This window comes from Electrophorus electricus, chromosome 12 (assembly GCF_041902795.1).
Source record: "Electrophorus electricus isolate QZ-2024a chromosome 12, ASM4190279v1, whole genome shotgun sequence".
Classification (NCBI taxonomy): domain Eukaryota; kingdom Metazoa; phylum Chordata; class Actinopteri; order Gymnotiformes; family Gymnotidae; genus Electrophorus; species Electrophorus electricus.
In genome coordinates, this window is record NC_137508.1 from 23,957,272 (window position 1) to 23,973,712 (window position 16,441).

General features: G+C 46.2%; 1 protein-coding gene across 1 annotated transcript in view; it reads right to left on the minus strand.

Annotated features, from left to right (window-relative positions):
• The window catches only part of gfra1a (gdnf family receptor alpha 1a), a 56,823-nt gene extending 40,382 nt beyond the window's left edge, over positions 1-16,441 (minus strand). Inside the window, exons 1-3 of the mRNA XM_027017330.3 lie at positions 16,102-16,441; positions 15,263-15,565; positions 14,642-14,725 (exon numbers count right to left, since the gene is read on the minus strand). Coding sequence (XP_026873131.2) covers positions 14,642-14,725; positions 15,263-15,565; positions 16,102-16,141 — 427 coding nt within the window. The 5' untranslated portion in view covers positions 16,142-16,441. The remainder of the gene's footprint in view (positions 1-14,641; positions 14,726-15,262; positions 15,566-16,101) is intronic.

Consider the following 16,441-nt stretch of genomic DNA (forward strand, 5'->3'; position numbering starts at 1 on the left):
GATCTCACTGCTGCTTTTGGTACCACTGACTGACCATAACATTTTTATAGACAGAATTGTGAGGTGGTTTATAGCTGTAAGGAAGTAATTACTTTGTTGAAGTAGAAAATGTTTCTCAAAGTGTGCTGATGACCTGCGGTGCGCCCCAAGGTCTAATTCTTGTGCCGCTCTTATTTAATTTATATATGCTTCCTTTTGGCCAAAACATATAAGATTTTGTGCTCTCTTACACCAGCTATGCAGACAACGCTTACTTGGCATTCTCCTCGATCAACTACTGTCTCCTCAGCTCACTTTGTAAATGCCTTAAGCATATCGCTAACGGGATAGGCCAAACTTTACTCCAGACGAACAAAGAAAAAACAGATTTTATTTGGGAACAGTAATGAGAGGCACAGACTCTCTGTCTTTTGGGACTCAAAAGCCCTCAGATCTAAAGAGCTAGCTAGTAACCTTGGTGTACTAGCAGAGACTCTGATCTCAGCTTTAGCAAGCTTATCAAATCAGTTACTAAATCAGCATTTTATCATCTTAAGAACAACCAAAAACATCAGAGATTTCCTGACTAAACAAGACCTAGAGAAACTCAACTATGCTGTTAGTTCTATCAGAACTATAATAATTGATAACAGACACCCCCCAAAAAAACAATCAAACAGCCTTAGTGGATTCAATGAGAATCTGCAAGGGTTTTTACTAGGTATAAAAGAATAGAACACATCACCCCAATTCGTACACTCACTACCAGTATGTTACAGAGTTGACTTTAATGTATTTTTACTGGTTTATAAATCTCTTAACGGTGTAAGACCAGTGTACCTATCTGATGTGCTGCAGCGATACGAGCAAGAACCTTTAGATCAGGAGGAACAAGTCGGCCAGTCCCGGCCAAGTTGCACACAGTGCGGAGAGCCAGTTTAGCCATTATGCTGTCCTTAAATGGAACCGGTCATATTAGAAAAGCCTCCAGGCTTTTAAATCTGTACTAAAAACATTCATACTTGACCATGCTTTCAACTTGCAGCTTGGCAGCACTGCATGGTTTTAATTTTCAGCATCACAAGGCACTTTTATTTCTTCTCATTCTTAATTTATTTATTTTCATCTTATACTTGGGCATCTGACATTTAATTTAATTCGAAATATTTTAGCACTTTAATTTTTAACTTTTCATTTAGGACTAGTTTATTTAGATCTCCATTTGAAATATGTTCTGTTTAAATCAATTCTTTTATTTTTAATATTTTATGTAAAGCACTTTAAAACTGCTGTTGTATATGAAAAGTGCTAAATAAATATACTTTTTAAATATGTGCTTAAGAAGTTAACTAGTGTGCAGTTTCTGTAAGATATCACAGACATGCATGAACTCTTTTATTACATTATCTTCCCATGGCTCAGTGAGTTTGTTTTCTCATGAATGCTGCCGTCATCTCTCCTCAATGAGGCCCAAATCCTGCAATGATGGAGAACCCATTTCATCTCACCTGGTAACCACCTTGTTACATATTCCATTTCATCTCACCTGGTAACCACCTTCTTACATATTCCATTTCATCACACATTGTAGCCACCTTATTTGTTCCCAATAATGCAAGTGTTCAGTGCAGTAACACACTCACGGGAGGTGCAGTATGACCTGCCCTGCTCATCTGCTGGCTCTCTCTCTCTCTCTCTCTCTCTCTCTCTCTCTCTCTCTCTCTCTCTCTCTCTCGCCCTCCATGTCTCACTCCTCAGGTTTCAGTCAATCAGGTCTAGTGAATTATGCATAAGAAACAAGCACTGAAAGCCCGGGTGCTATAAACAGGTCTCATGCTCGAATCAGAGTTGCTGAGCTGCAGATTGAGGGCGATCGCTCCAAAGCTTCGCTTTAGGCTGTGTCGCGCTGACACCGGTTCACTACAGTACTTGCTGTCCTGCTCTCTGTAATGAAGCAAGGGAAATTAGGCTAGTGCCAGTTGAGCGGGTGAGCGACTTTCGGGGGTGAGCACGTGGCCCTGTGGACATGCTTCCATTACCCCACTGTCTCTCACGCTGCCGCCTCCCTGCCCTCGATCCCGTTAAGGCTTCGAAAGTGGAGCGTAATTTCAAGGCCCTCGGGAATAAACAGCGCGCTCTCTCTCTCTCTTGCCCTCTTTTCTCTCTCTCTCTCTCTCTCTCTCTCTCTCTCTCTCTCTCTCTCTCTCTCTCTCTCTCTCTCACACACACACACACACACACACACTCCGGGATGTGGGCTTGCATGCATGCCTGTTTATTTACTTCACGCAGAGCCACCTGTCGAGTGGCGGCGATTACGCGCACGAGTGGACGGGGCCGTTCAAATCCTCGGGGCTCTTTTCGCCGAGGGCGCCGCTGCCGCGGTAACCTTCTTAACGCGCTCTCCACTCATGCCAAGCGGCGGCCGCGCATGGCAGAGCCGGACGGGCCGAGGAGAAGGGGAACGCACAACAAAACGATCCCTCCCGACGTAAACAGCCCGGAATATTCGCGCAGGAACAGAGCGCCTTCCTGGCCTCCGCAGAGCTGTCTGTTATGCTAATGTGATGAATTTAATTTCCGTTGCAGTGTTCTGGCTAAAAACGCAAACATTATCTGGCACAGTCTGTGTGGATATTTGTCTGTCTGGAGGGGCCGTATGCTAATATAACTCTGTATAGCTTTAAATATTCATACACACTATAGAGTTCTGAGAAAGCCTGTGATCAAATAAACATGGGGCCTCCCTTCTCACAGTATACACCTCGGTTCTAAACTCTGGGTCTGATTGGTGGGAAAGAGAATAGAAACAGCTTAGAGGTGTGTACCTGTGAAAAAATGCCCCAAGGATTTGAGATGCAGACTTAGTAAATAAAAGTGCTGTAAAATATAGCATTGTATGAGGTGCAAATTAAATGCTTTTTTGGGAGAAAGAAAGCTTTCACTTTAGCACACACAGAAACAGAGGCTTTTTGAGGTGTAGTTTATATTTTTAAATCGTTGCTTGACTGCATCAAAACCCTGGTGTGAAGTGACTTTAAAAATGGAAAATGATGATTGTGGGGAAAGATAAAATTTATTTGTGTCTGCTTCCAAACTGCATATGAGAAAAGGTTTCTATTCATTTCCATACAAAAAAGAAATAACAAAATATCAACATAAAATCTCCCATTAAGAGGATTCCTATTAATTTTAATAGTAATGCCCCAATATGAATGTTTTTTAATCAAATCAGCTTTCAAAAATGGCTAATCCACTGGAGATCAAAATGAAGTATTTTTATGAAATAATGTTTTGAAATATTTTATGGAAATGAAGGCTTTTTCAAGTGCCCTTTTGTGGTTTGTTTTCCCGATTTCTGACTCATTTACACAGGTGAGTTGCTTTCCGTGCTTGCCGGCCTGTCACATATGGATCTGCACCTCTGCGTCTGATAGCCTGGAGCCTCCAGCTCTGAGCACTGGGACACAACTGCACCTGCTGCTGGACTGCACCACAGGGACGAGGCACAAAATCCCCTCGCCATGACGACTTCCTGCAGCCTGCGATGTTGTCCGAAGGGAGGTGAAGGAAAACGGCACGGTGTTCAGGGGTTGCATTAATGGCGAACAATTTTATGGTGGCAATTTTGCATTGCCAAGGGAAATTAAACTATGCTGCTCCATTTCCAAAATACATAATAGGTGCTGCTTCAGAGAGAGCCACAAGCAAACTAGCCTTGAAATGAAATGGGTATAATTGCAAGGAGACCGTCACGGTATGAAATTCAGGGATCCCGGCCTCTCCTGCTTCAGGCATGAGCTTTAGTAACACGTATCACTTCCAGAGTTGCTAGCTTCAGCACACCAGAGAGCAGAAGGCTCGCTCAGCATGCCAGAGCTGCCAACAGCCATTCCGAGGTGCCAACACTTGGCGCTTGGGCACTATCCAGAGCAGTCTGGAACGGTACCCGCTCATTCCAGAGCGGTCCCTGCTTCGTGAGCTAATTTAGCCTAATCAAGGATAATCCTTGGGATTTCTCTTCGTCTCCTGTAAACATGATGTTGTAATTGGCACCGCGGAGCTTAGGTGCTCAGAGCATCTCTGATTGGCTGACATGTCCGCACTGCGGCAACGAATCAAAAGGCAGCCGTGCTCTGCCAGCACCGGAGATGTGGGCCAGCAGTGGGAGAAGACCCTTGCTCTGCAGGCCAAAAGGATAACGGCTCCTGATCCAGCAGCCCGGCTCACTGCCCGCTAAAGTCCATGAATAATTCACACTGTGCGAATGTGGGCTTCACCAAACAAACATAGGGGCAAACAGCCGGTCCTTTCATCTGCACTTTACAGTTTAGTGCTGCATTCGCTGTTCTTCCTAAGAAAAACAGTGGTCTAGATCGATAGAGCAACTGGCTTGGAGTAAGGGAGAGAGATTTTCAGGGTTGGGGCGCAAGTTTGAAGGGGGGGTCTTTCCTCAACTTCTCTCGTGTTGACAGATGTGAACATGCACCTAGGTATTACTGCAAATGAATCTGGGACTTGTAAATGTTTGACATTGGTACAGTTTGTACAAATTTGCTCTTTGCTGTTAAAACTGGTACAAAGTGCTCTTTTGCCATTCCAGCAGTTGGCATTTGTGAGCAATGCAAGGCAGGGTCGAGCAGATCTGCTAGTCCGGCTGCACACAGCATTAATGAATCAGAAACACAGAACTGTGCCATGCAGAGTGAGCCAGAGGGAGTGGGAGAGGAAGTGAGACAGAGAGAGAGAGCGAGACAGACAGAGGCAGAGGAAGTGAGAGAGCAAGGGAGGCAGAGAGAGAGAGAGAGAGACAGAGGCAGAGGAAGTGAGAGAGCAAGGGAGGCAGAGAGAGAGCGAGACAGACAGAGGCAGAGGAAGTGAGAGAGCAAGGGAGGCAGAGAGAGAGAGAGAGAGACAGAGGCAGAGGAAGTGAGAGAGCAAGGGAGGCAGAGAGAGAGAGAGAGAGACAGAGGCAGAGGAAGTGAGAGAGCAAGGGAGGCAGGGAGAGACAGAGAGAGAGCGAGACAGACAGAGGCAGAGGAAGTGAGAGAGCAAGGGAGGCAGAGAGAGAGAGAGAGAGACAGAGGCAGAGGAAGTGAGAGAGCAAGGGAGGCAGAGAGAGAGAGAGAGAGACAGAGGCAGAGGAAGTGAGAGAGCAAGGGAGGCAGAGAGAGACAGAGAGAGAGCGAGACAGACAGAGGCAGAGGAAGTGAGAGAGCAAGGGAGGCAGAGAGAGAGAGAGAGAGAGACAGAGGCAGAGGAAGTGAGAGAGCAAGGGAGGCAGAGAGAGACAGAGAGAGAGCGAGACAGACAGAGGCAGAGGAAGTGAGAGAGCAAGGGAGGCAGAGAGAGAGAGAGAGAGACAGAGGCAGAGGAAGTGAGAGAGCAAGGGAGGCAGAGAGAGACAGAGAGAGAGCAAGACAGACAGAGGCAGAGGAAGTGAGAGAGCAAGGGAGGCAGAGAGAGAGAGAGAGAGAGACAGAGGCAGAGGAAGTGAGAGAGCAAGGGAGGCAGAGAGAGACAGAGAGAGAGCGAGACAGACAGAGGCAGAGGAAGTGAGAGAGCAAGGGAGGCAGAGAGAGAGAGAGAGAGAGACAGAGGCAGAGGAAGAGAGAGAGCAAGGGAGGCAGAGAGAGACAGAGAGAGAGCGAGACAGACAGAGGCAGAGGAAGTGAGAGAGCAAGGGAGGCAGAGAGAGAGAGAGAGAGAGAGAGAGACAGAGGCAGAGGAAGTGAGAGAGCAAGGGAGGCAGAGAGAGACAGAGAGAGAGCAAGACAGACAGAGGCAGAGGAAGTGAGAGAGCAAGGGAGGCAGAGAGAGAGAGAGAGAGAGACAGAGGCAGAGGAAGTGAGAGAGCAAGGGAGGCAGAGAGAGAGAGAGCGAGACAGACAGAGGCAGAGGAAGTGAGAGAGCAAGGGAGGCAGAGAGCAGGAGCAAGTGTGACAGAGAGAGAGAGAGACAGAGACAGACAGAGGCAGAGGGAGTGAAAGACAGACAGGCAGAAGAAGAGAGAGAGAGAGAGAGAGAGAGAAAAACAGAGGGAGAGGGAGTGAAAGACAGACAGGCAGAAGAAGAAGAAGAAGAGAGAGAGAGAGAGAGAGAGAGAGAGAGAGAGAGAGGCAGAGAGAGGAAGTGAGAGATAGTCACCGGTACAGCTACCTTCAGCAGTGTTTACACACGCTCCTAGACTCTAAGCCGGACTCATTTTCACACATTTTCTTCAATCACCAGCTCCCACCTCTAATCTATATGTCACTTGCATTCTCATAAAGACCACAGTTTAAAAAATACTTTAATTTATCAGATCAATTAAAAAACAAAATTTCTAATGCCTGTGTAGTGCAGTGTTCGTGTACCTGTGTGTGTGAACAATTTAGGAATAACTTATTTGTTTTCCATTCTGTGCAGAACACTGTGCTGGCTGAGCAGATAGAGAAATTCACCCACCAGTCTTATAAGTGGTTTGTGATTGTCCTGGAGTCCTGCAGTCTATACACAATTTTAATGCCATTTCACAAGGAATCAGGGTGATTTTCAGTTTGGGCAGTTTTCCAGTGTACAGTACATCCATTCGAAAGGTGAAAGGTTACCAGTCTTACACACATACTATTCCCTGTCCATCTCTCTCCACTCCCCCTGCACTTCTTCTCACTTCAGCAGAAGGTGAGTTATTTGCCCAGGAGAGGACAGGTAGGGTTAACGGTCCCGATCCTGCCCAGGTCCTGGGGCTCGTGTCCAGGGTCTCTGGGGCTTGAGTCCTGCTGGAAGGCTCTCTCCCCAACTGGGCTGCGCTGGCCCCTACTTCTGCAAAAACACTCACTAGACTTGGTGCACAGCCTCCTACAGAGCAGGAGCAAAACTGCCCTGATGGAAAGGTCCATTTAGACAAGGAAAGCAGAGAGAAGCATTGCTTCAAGTGTGTTTCTCAGCAGTGTACGTGATCAGAGCAGAATCTGCAGTAGGGTGCTTGGACTAGACCATTCAAACAGGTACATTAGCAATGGCAGTATGTTACGACTTGCTTTGTGTTGCACACTGCAAAAGAGTTATGTATATCCAAAAGAGAAGTACGCACTACAGAAGAGAAGTGCACACTCCAGGGGAGAAGTGCACACCACAGATGAGAAGTACGTACTCCAGAAGAGAAGTGCACACATCAGCTCTCCAACAACGTACTTCACGTACAATGTGTTCGTTCTTTCAGTCATTTTCGAGGGGGATTAATTATAGGTGGCATAACGCACGCGCATGTTTACAATTTACGACATAACTGAACTGGTTTGCAGGGCTCGTACTGCGCACACTGAGTGCGTCAAAAGCGCAGGAGTGTTCGCGGACTGGCAATGCTGGCAAGAGGCTGGAGGCGGCGGAGCGCAAACAACAAATCAGAAGGAAGGACAACAGGAGAGCTTGTCAGCCGCGTCTGAAAGCCAGACCCACCCGAAGGGCTGGAACTGATCCGGGAACAGATGGGTGGACCCGGAAGTGACTGACTCCTTTTTACCGCGTGGGTTCCCTGGAAAGTTCTAGAAAAATAAAAGTCATAAGAAAATAAAAGTCTTTGAGTGAGGCAGACGGAAGGAAGAGGAGCCTGACGAGACCTGCAGTCCTAGATGCTCGAACGGGACTGTCCCGCTGGCTGTGTAGATGAATCACAGTATTCGCACAAGTCAGAAAACATAATAAATAATTGTAGCTAAAAAAAAAAATTAAGGCCATCCTTAACAACACCAACATCACGGCTTTAACAATCTGATACATGTTGCTGCTGTAATATTTTGCAGTAATATGATGGTATGGTGTCCACATCCCTAGTTGTGATAGAACTGTGGTTTTACAACACGGATGAATGATCAGAAAGGTAGGTGACGGATGGCCCGTGTCGTATTCTCCACCTGTCTCTCTTCCACATCTGTAGCCGACTGAAGGTCCAGTTTAGCAGAACGCTGAGGCGCAGTCTTCACTGTATTAAAGGCCGACTGTCTACTTAGCACCTGAGCGTGGCTTGTGCGAGCAGCACAGTGCGGTTCATTTTGACATCGTGTTCCCGCTCTCTGTCTGCCGACTTCCCGACTGGCACGGCAACCAGCACTTGTTGCCCTGGTAATCGTGTAAATTTGCATGCATCTGTGGTGATTGGCTGCGACCACAGCTGGCACGAGGATGGCCCCTGCTGATTCCAGCTGTCAACAGTGTCCATTAACCATGATAAATCACCCTGCCCTTTCCCACCTCTGTATCCAATAAGAAAGACCCCAGGAGGACCGGTCACCTCCGACTAAATGATTTTTTTGGACAGCATGGAGCTGGTGCCAGAGCAGAGGGCGACGTGACACATCTGCCCTCGCTGTTCCGTTTCCAGATTGCAGCAGGAAGAAAGTCGTGCACAGGGAGAACCTTTAGTGGCAAAAACCTCGTAAACCAATATGCCAATATATATGACTGAAACAGAAGCTCGGAGCAAGCAGTGGCTAATTCAAATGAAGAATGCAATCCAAAACGGCAAATAAGAAAGCACTTTTCAGCTTTTTTTTTGGTCTTGGTTTTTGTTCTATTTCTCACCACACACAGACACATATTCTCAAGCTAATCGCAGGTTGATGATCTAGTAATCGTGGGTGGCGGGTGGGGGGTGGGTCAGCTTGATTCAGCATGTGTTCCCAAGTGTTGTAATAAAACAACATGAATAAATGAAGAAGGTGCCGTGCGCCTCAGTCCAAACTTAACCAAACTGCACTCTGCACAGTCTTGTCCACTTTGGCCTTTGGAATCGGGCTATGCTTTGTTTCAATACGCACACGTTATCTAAATCTAAGTACATCTATGACAGTCCCTCCCAGGTTACCTGACATCACAATACCTCCCAGGTAACCCGACATGACAGTACCTTTCCAGGTTACCTGACAAGACATGACCTCCCAGGTTACCTGATATGACATTACCTCACAGGTTATCTACATTGGGTCAAAGTGCAAAAAAAAAGCATTAGAAAAGGCAGCTGGAATAAAAGAACAGAACATGAGAAAGAGAGATTTCTCTCATTTCCCAATATGGCTCAGTGAGGTCGTGTCAAGGTCAGTGTGTAGCAGTCTCTGAGTTTCCTGCCCTCCTTCTGGTGCTTGCCACTTGGCCCTTCAGAGGACTTCTCCTCTCTGTGCCCTGCTGGCACAGAGAGAGAGAGTCTGACCAAGCTCGAGCGGCCAGATGGCAGCTTGGGTGCGGCGAGCGAGCGGGGAGCCACGGGTTTGCGTGGATAACGGACGAGCCGTGATGTTGCGCAGGGCCTCATTAACACCGCTACGCGCTCTGTTAACATCCTAGTGTTTTCACCCGAGGAGCACCTCGATGCTCCGTCACAGGCCTAAGCGTTCTCCGCGGGTCGACGCACTTTGTCGATAGCACTTAGCCACTGAACAGACTGTGGGCAAACAGCAGTGACCAGACCAGCAGCGCGGAGCTCTGTATCCCCAGCCGACACTAAGGTACATGGGGTGCGGAACACTGTCTAACAGCTCAAAACACTTGACATTTCCCTCTGGTTCTAGAACATTCTGCTTGATGATGCAACAGTATACCTGAGCACTGGCAACAGAGGGATTATCCTTTGATCCACTCCAACAGAAGAGCTTTGGTGAACGGAAAAGAGGAGCAGGGGAGGGGAGGAAGAAATCAATAGTTTCTTGTACACACAGCCTCAAGTTTCTATTTTAACATGACTCCGAATTGATTTGCTTTTGCACAGGACATCTCCCAAAGCTCGACCTAGCTCCAGGAGCACAGGGGGGTGTGTACTAGAGCAAGAAGCCCAAAATAGAGAGCAGGGACCTGGGGATCACTAGCTCCACTCGCCTGTCTTAGCATCTGCTAACGGAGCTAACAGTACATAACAGAGGCCTGTTCTCAAGAATGGCCAACTCCCAAGTAGCCGGTAACACAAAAGACCTTTGTGCTATAATGAGCGCTGCATCCCCCAGGCAAGCGGAATGCTAACTGAGCTGCTATTGTGGAAGCAAACAGTTTGGAATTTGAAAGGTGAACTGGAAGAGTTTGCCTTCAGCCCCCAATGTCTTGCTCTCAGCTGTCCTAATGAGGAGAGGCGAGTACAGTGCGGAGCGAAGCGAGGCCAGGAAGCCACAGCTGCTTCCTGGGCAGGAAGGCACAGAGGGATGACTTTCAGGTCTTTGTTTTAGCCGCAGTGAGTTGAGCCGCAGACGTTCCCAGTCAGAGTTTCATTGGCGTCCTGTCCTCGTGCGAGTGCACAGAGGCCAGTGAGTCAGCTCTGGAGTCGGGATGTGTCTGGGCTAAAATCTAGCCTGAAGTCTGCTATTGTCTTGCTGTGCAGAAATAAAAACTGCACTTTTACACAGTTGACTGCACTTGGTTTAAAACAAGCGTAAACAAGAAAAGTGTTCAGGGTCGACTCTGATAAGGTTACATTACAGCACTTTTAGTGTAACTGTATTATTAAAGACAATGCAGCATACTGAGTAACAATGCAAAGAACCTTAGTACTTACTGTGCACTTTGCACACCTTCTTACTCCTGATGAGGAGGTATAAGTGCATGGTTACACAGTAACACAGCAGTAAGTGGTAACTGACACTAGAGAAGTGATATAATCAGCTAAACCTAAAGAATCAGGTGATTGTAATTATTAGAGATTGACATACAACTTACACTTGTTCTCCTGCATTGGAGTAACCTCTGTGTTCTGCTACTGTTACTTCCCTATATCACAATGATCTCTGTGTTCTGAGTACTCCACCAGTCCCTAGACGGCACAATCCATCTACTACGCTACATATCCATGCACCACGCACTACCTGAAAGGTGGAGGTTTTCAACTGGCAGGGTTGCATAGTGATGCTTTTGCCAGAAAAGTCCTCATGCCATCATTCTTTGGTAGCTGAACATGATCACAGAGGAACGCAGTAATGGGATGACTGCCTGGACGAATCTCTATTTTCTCTTTCGCATGCAAGACAAGTCAGCAGCAGGTGCAGCCGTCAAGGGCACAACGTAGTCATGCGGCTTGGCCCGGGAGGTTGCCAGTACAGATGTTTTCACACATTCGCGCCACCCAAGGTTGCTATGTCAAAAAGGAGTTGGATGAAGGGAGTTTGGGGTACATTCAGGAACAACACCGCTTCTGTTCACTTTCCTGCAATGCAGCGTGCTGTTTAACAAATACAGATAGACAGACGGCACCGCAATGCTACTATGTCAGACAAACAGTCACAAGAAAAAAAGGCGTTCCAAAGATGCTCGTCTTTATTCATGGTTTCACCAGCCTGTTTGATGGCCTCACCCTTTTCTTTCCACTGCACCATAATTTAGGTAATTTCAGCCCCGCCGAAACCAGCAGCTCTGCAGACTGCCTATTACACGTTGCGTCACATCTTCCTTCCAGCGCCGTGTTTTCTCTCAAGGCCTCTGAGCAGTAAGCAACAATCAGCTGACGTCACCAACGACTCTATCAACAAACGCAACAATTTCACGCCATGTGTCTCTCCGCCAATAGCCACCGCTGTTTTCGATAAATATGTACATTTTTGGCCTACTTCAGTCAGGATAAATATGAGCTTTTTAAAAGGGTTCTGTGGGCCAAGTTTCAGGGTGATCTGCGTGTCTGTGCGCAGTGAAGCTGCAGTTTTCCAGAAGGCCAGCTTGGGGTCAGTGTGTACTCATTATTGTGGTGTTGTACTGTGTTGTGCAGTGATGTGTTGTGTTGTGTGGTGTGTTCTCTGGCTCGCCCGGACAGACGCTAACAGGGTATATATACTGAGTCAACTCACATCTGAGAGAGAGAGAGAGAGAGAGAGAGAGAGAGAGAGAGAGCGAGAGAGAGAGAGAGAGAGAGAGAGAGAGATGGGTTCTGTCTGCTTTATCCATGGCCCAGTGATTCACTATCTGTAAAAGAAGAATCATTTGTCCAACTCTTGATTAACTTAACTAACATTCCCATTTCATCCTTTGCCCTCCAAGTATAAACATTCTATTTCTTTTTCTATTTTCTCTTTCATTCCCTTTCTATTTAATTTTGAACCATCATTTATTCATTTAATAATTTCTGTTTTTGCTGTATCAATATATAACGGTGACAAAACTGTTATTAGTTGTATATGAAGTACCTGTGAAAGCTTGGGTCCAGGCTTTCAGCCTACCATCTGCACTGCGGCTACACAAACGGCTCCTCCGCCGCCTCTTTTTATTGTTTTAGCAAATTAAATTCCCAACTGTCATTCCTGTATCCGCGCTTTCCTTACTCGTGTTCAGTTTCTTTCTCCCCCACTCTCCTGTCTGAATTCCATGCACTTCTAAGTCGGCCTGTCTTCCCCCTGGGGGTGAACACAGAGACAGAGGTGCGGGGACTTCTCCAGCAGTGCTCTAAATGGTGAGCCACACCGGCTGAGTCGGATCCCGGCGCATTCTCAGTGTTTACATCTCAGCCCATTAAGCAGCATAAGGTACATCTGTGTTTACGCATGAGAGTGACAATGTTCTTGACACGCCACTTGATCTCCACCAGACCGTTGTCCTACCAACCAATGTGACCTTTAACACAGGAACTACTTAGACCCTTTTACTTTGCTTCCACCATGGGGTATGAGGCCTGACATGAACAAGGCCCATAAAGACTCCATACAGAAATGAAGCTTTGCAGAATTCTATAAGCCATTTCATTGAGTGGAAACCAGACATCGATATAGTACAGACCTCAATGAGAGACTCAGCAGGTTCAGGTGGACGCCCAAACACAGGCAGCGAGGCTCAAAACGGCCAGGTAGCTTTGGTGGAGCAGTCGTCCCTAACCTCACGCATACTCTGCTCTTTGCTTCTTTCACAATTTGTAGCCTGAAAGTGGGTTTTATTGACTTGGCTGTGTACTTTAACATTTTGGAGCTGATATAATAACAACTTGCTGCAGCTGACATCACGATGGGCTTTTCTCTATATTTAATTTCACTACAAGTTGTACTGTTTATAACTTTGTGTGTGTTGAATAAAACTTCATTTAATTCGGTCAAACCTTTCAAAATGCTTAAAATATCACACCGATATGTATCTATTTAATTGTACTGTATCCTGTAGTTACTTGACATAATCAAAAAACACAATAGAAGTCCTTAAGAAATCAAATTTGTTTCACCGCCCAACCGCAGTGTAGACGCTGTAAGCAACAACAACACACGCCAGTGGCCCGAGGCCTACAGACACACCGAGCCGTCCTCCTGCTTCTGGCTGTGTGTGACTCGTAAATCCCCCTGCAAGGACTGATAGGCCGTGGGAGTCATCTCCTATACACACAGAGCGCAGGTGTCATTCAAAGTAAAGAGCTGTTCACTGGGGAATAAGGCGCCGTGTCAGAATCCACACACCTTCTCATAAATCTCTTTGCTCTACCAGCCACAGAGAGGTAAGGTAAAATAAAAAATAAATATTAAGGTTCATGGTATATTAGTTATTGTAGTGCTCACACGATGATTCCAGACGCTTCGGTGGGGACTTGGACAATATTTTTGCTTTCATGCGACTGGTTGGCCCTGCTTCTGTAAATTTGAACAATTTGAGGAACTTTTTTGAAAACAAAAGCTTGGCAGCGAGCAGAAGGAAAAGGGGCCATCGTGTGTTCATGGACTTTTAACCACTGGGACTAGAGATTATCCACCGGACCGAAATGGACCTTCAGTTTTTCTGCTTAAAAAAGCACACAGCATCCAGCACGGTTTAAATGTAGTAACAGGATTGTGGCATGCACTCTAATAAGGATTCTGGAAACATATAAATACAGATACTATGCTATAAGACAACTGAAGGCCAGACACACGGGAGAAGGAATCTTTGATTTTTTATCTTAATCACTCAATTATTTACAATAATAAATCACAAAATTAAAGCATCACTTCTTTATATGACACGTGAGAGGTCACTGTGGGATGTCAAAGACAATACAGATCAGATTACTTTTTATTTTTGTAGTTTCTGATTACAGACTTACTCCCTGAACACATCGGGGGGAGCGCAGGTTATTATGTCTAAATTCGATTAAATCTCCTGTCTTCTCCTTTCTGTCAGCCTGTATCTCTCTCTTTCTTGCTCTCTCAAGGACAACATTTAGTAAGCGAGATGACAACTCCAAGCTCTCTCCGTCCGACTTCACTGGTTTCCGTGAAACCTTTGCTACCACCATCTGCTGCGATCCTCTCAGACGGGGCTTCGGAACCGTTTTCAGCGCGTCAGTGAGCTCGCCTAACGGAGAGCAACATTGCCACCCAGAGGCCGGTTGTAACGGAAACTGCGATAGGTCACAACGCAACGTACAGTCTAAAAAACTTCATGTAACGCGGGCCGACTTAATTAAATTAAAATGTTCTATGCTCAAAACATCATGCAATGGTGGGCCGAAAGCTCATGACGAACACCCAGAACTATATTTGCCCTGTAGCGTCAATCCCCAGTAGGCAGCATGCAGTCTTCTCGGACTGGGGTGTCGCGGAACGCAAAAGACGAACGAGTACAAATATTCCGGCGATCAATTACGATAAAATTAACATAAAGTATCAAATGTAAGATTATTGTCCCCGACTGACTGCAGGCAGAGCTATTTGGCAGACAAAAGCTAGGCACAATCTTACAATATATTACAACTCCCTGATCCTACCTGAGTAGATGGGGGCCAGGCGAAATATATCTGACAGGCGACTGGTCACGGGCTCGTACGGTGAATCCTCAAGAAAATCATTCCCTGTTGAACAAATGAGAAAAGCCTTCGGTCATGTGACAGAAAAGTGCAATTCTTCGAGAAGTAAGTGGTAAATGTAATTCTAGATCAGGGATTTAACTGTCCCTCTTCACGTATTTATTTGGCTCGTTATTTATGCGGCCGGTTTCGGCATAATTAAGAATATCGGTCAGTTACGCGCTAGAGTTCCTGCCCACCCACATGGCCCACAGTAGAGAGCCAAACCAGGGCTTAGGGAGCAAACGCACTTCACACTCAATAAACTCTAATGGATGTTTCAGGGGAAGGCATTTGAAGGCTCGTGGACATAACTTTGAGACATTTTCCGAGCGTGCGCTACAGCACGAGTTGGAGGAAAGACAGCGTGGCCCGTGCGTGCGTAAGTCGGTGCATTTTAAAACAGACCCCAAGAATACATCAACCTGACGAAAAGTGAATAGCTGAAAAGCAAAAAAATTCTTAATTTATAATTATTTATTAATGCGCTATGTAGTCACTACGTGTTACAAAATTAAACAGAGAGGATGTGGTACTGCGCACCCTGTAGATGTTGGTAGATGCCCCAGTAAATGCGCAGGCAATTCTTTTCCTTCTTCATGCCTCTTTTACACCTGCAGTTGTAGAGCGGACTTTGCTTTAGTGCGTCCAGAGCGCTCCGACATTCATCTTTCGCCTCCAGTCCAGCAACCACGCTGAAGTTACTCTCCTTGCCCGCTACGCACTGCCTCATAGTCCGATACTTCGTGCTGCATCCCGGCTCCTTCAAGCACAGCTCACTAGCCCTGACACAGTCTAGGCGGCTGGCCGCGGTGAAGACTGATTCTTCGGCAGAAAACAACACATCTGTGTAGAAGAACAATTCATGAATATTACGTCGGACACCAAAGTAAAACGTAATTTTCACTTGTTTAGAATAACTCGCCGCAACCCTGAAAATAGCACTTGCTCGTGAGTTTAAAATAAAATTTCCTGCTTCCATAGAAATTCGCGATATTTATGAAACTGCACAAATTTGCCTGCATGGCATTAACTACACTCAGTGTGATTCAATGACTGAATAACAGGTAGAGATTTTGAGCATCTTAGCAAAATACAATGTCAATAATGACAACATATTGGTAACGAAGAAAACGCAATTCTATGCTCACCCCCAACGCGCAGGCTGACTGGAGAGAAACTATCGCAAAAAAAGACCCCCAGATAACACCTGGGTATAAAGTTGGAAGTTTGCAAAATAACTGCAGAGATTTTAAGTTAAAGCCTAACACTTTGTGAATCAAACCTTAGTCCTGTCATTATTTACCGCCAGTTATTTCATTTAAGTTCTACTAATTCGCCTTTACTGAAAATGTGCAAATTGGAAACACATCCTAACTTACCCAGTAGTGGCAACACGATGCTGATCGTGGCGAAAATCATTGCGCTCCTTATCCGTGCTTTCTTACGCGTGCAGCTCGTTGTGTAGAAGCAACTTAACGGTTACCGTCCGATGCGTTACCCTTCTTTACTCACATCCATTGAAGCGTCGTAAGATTTGGCTCCGTTAACGCATCCAGAACTCCCAGAAATATATTCCTTAAAGTGCTCCAGAATGCTTTCCTGCTTGTAATTCATGGACGTTTTAAAACAGAAGCACGCAGCTCGCTCGAACGTCTCCAAAAAAAAAAAAACTCCGTATCGCAGGATGCCTGCGCGCGACTGAGCGCGAGATGTTGGTGT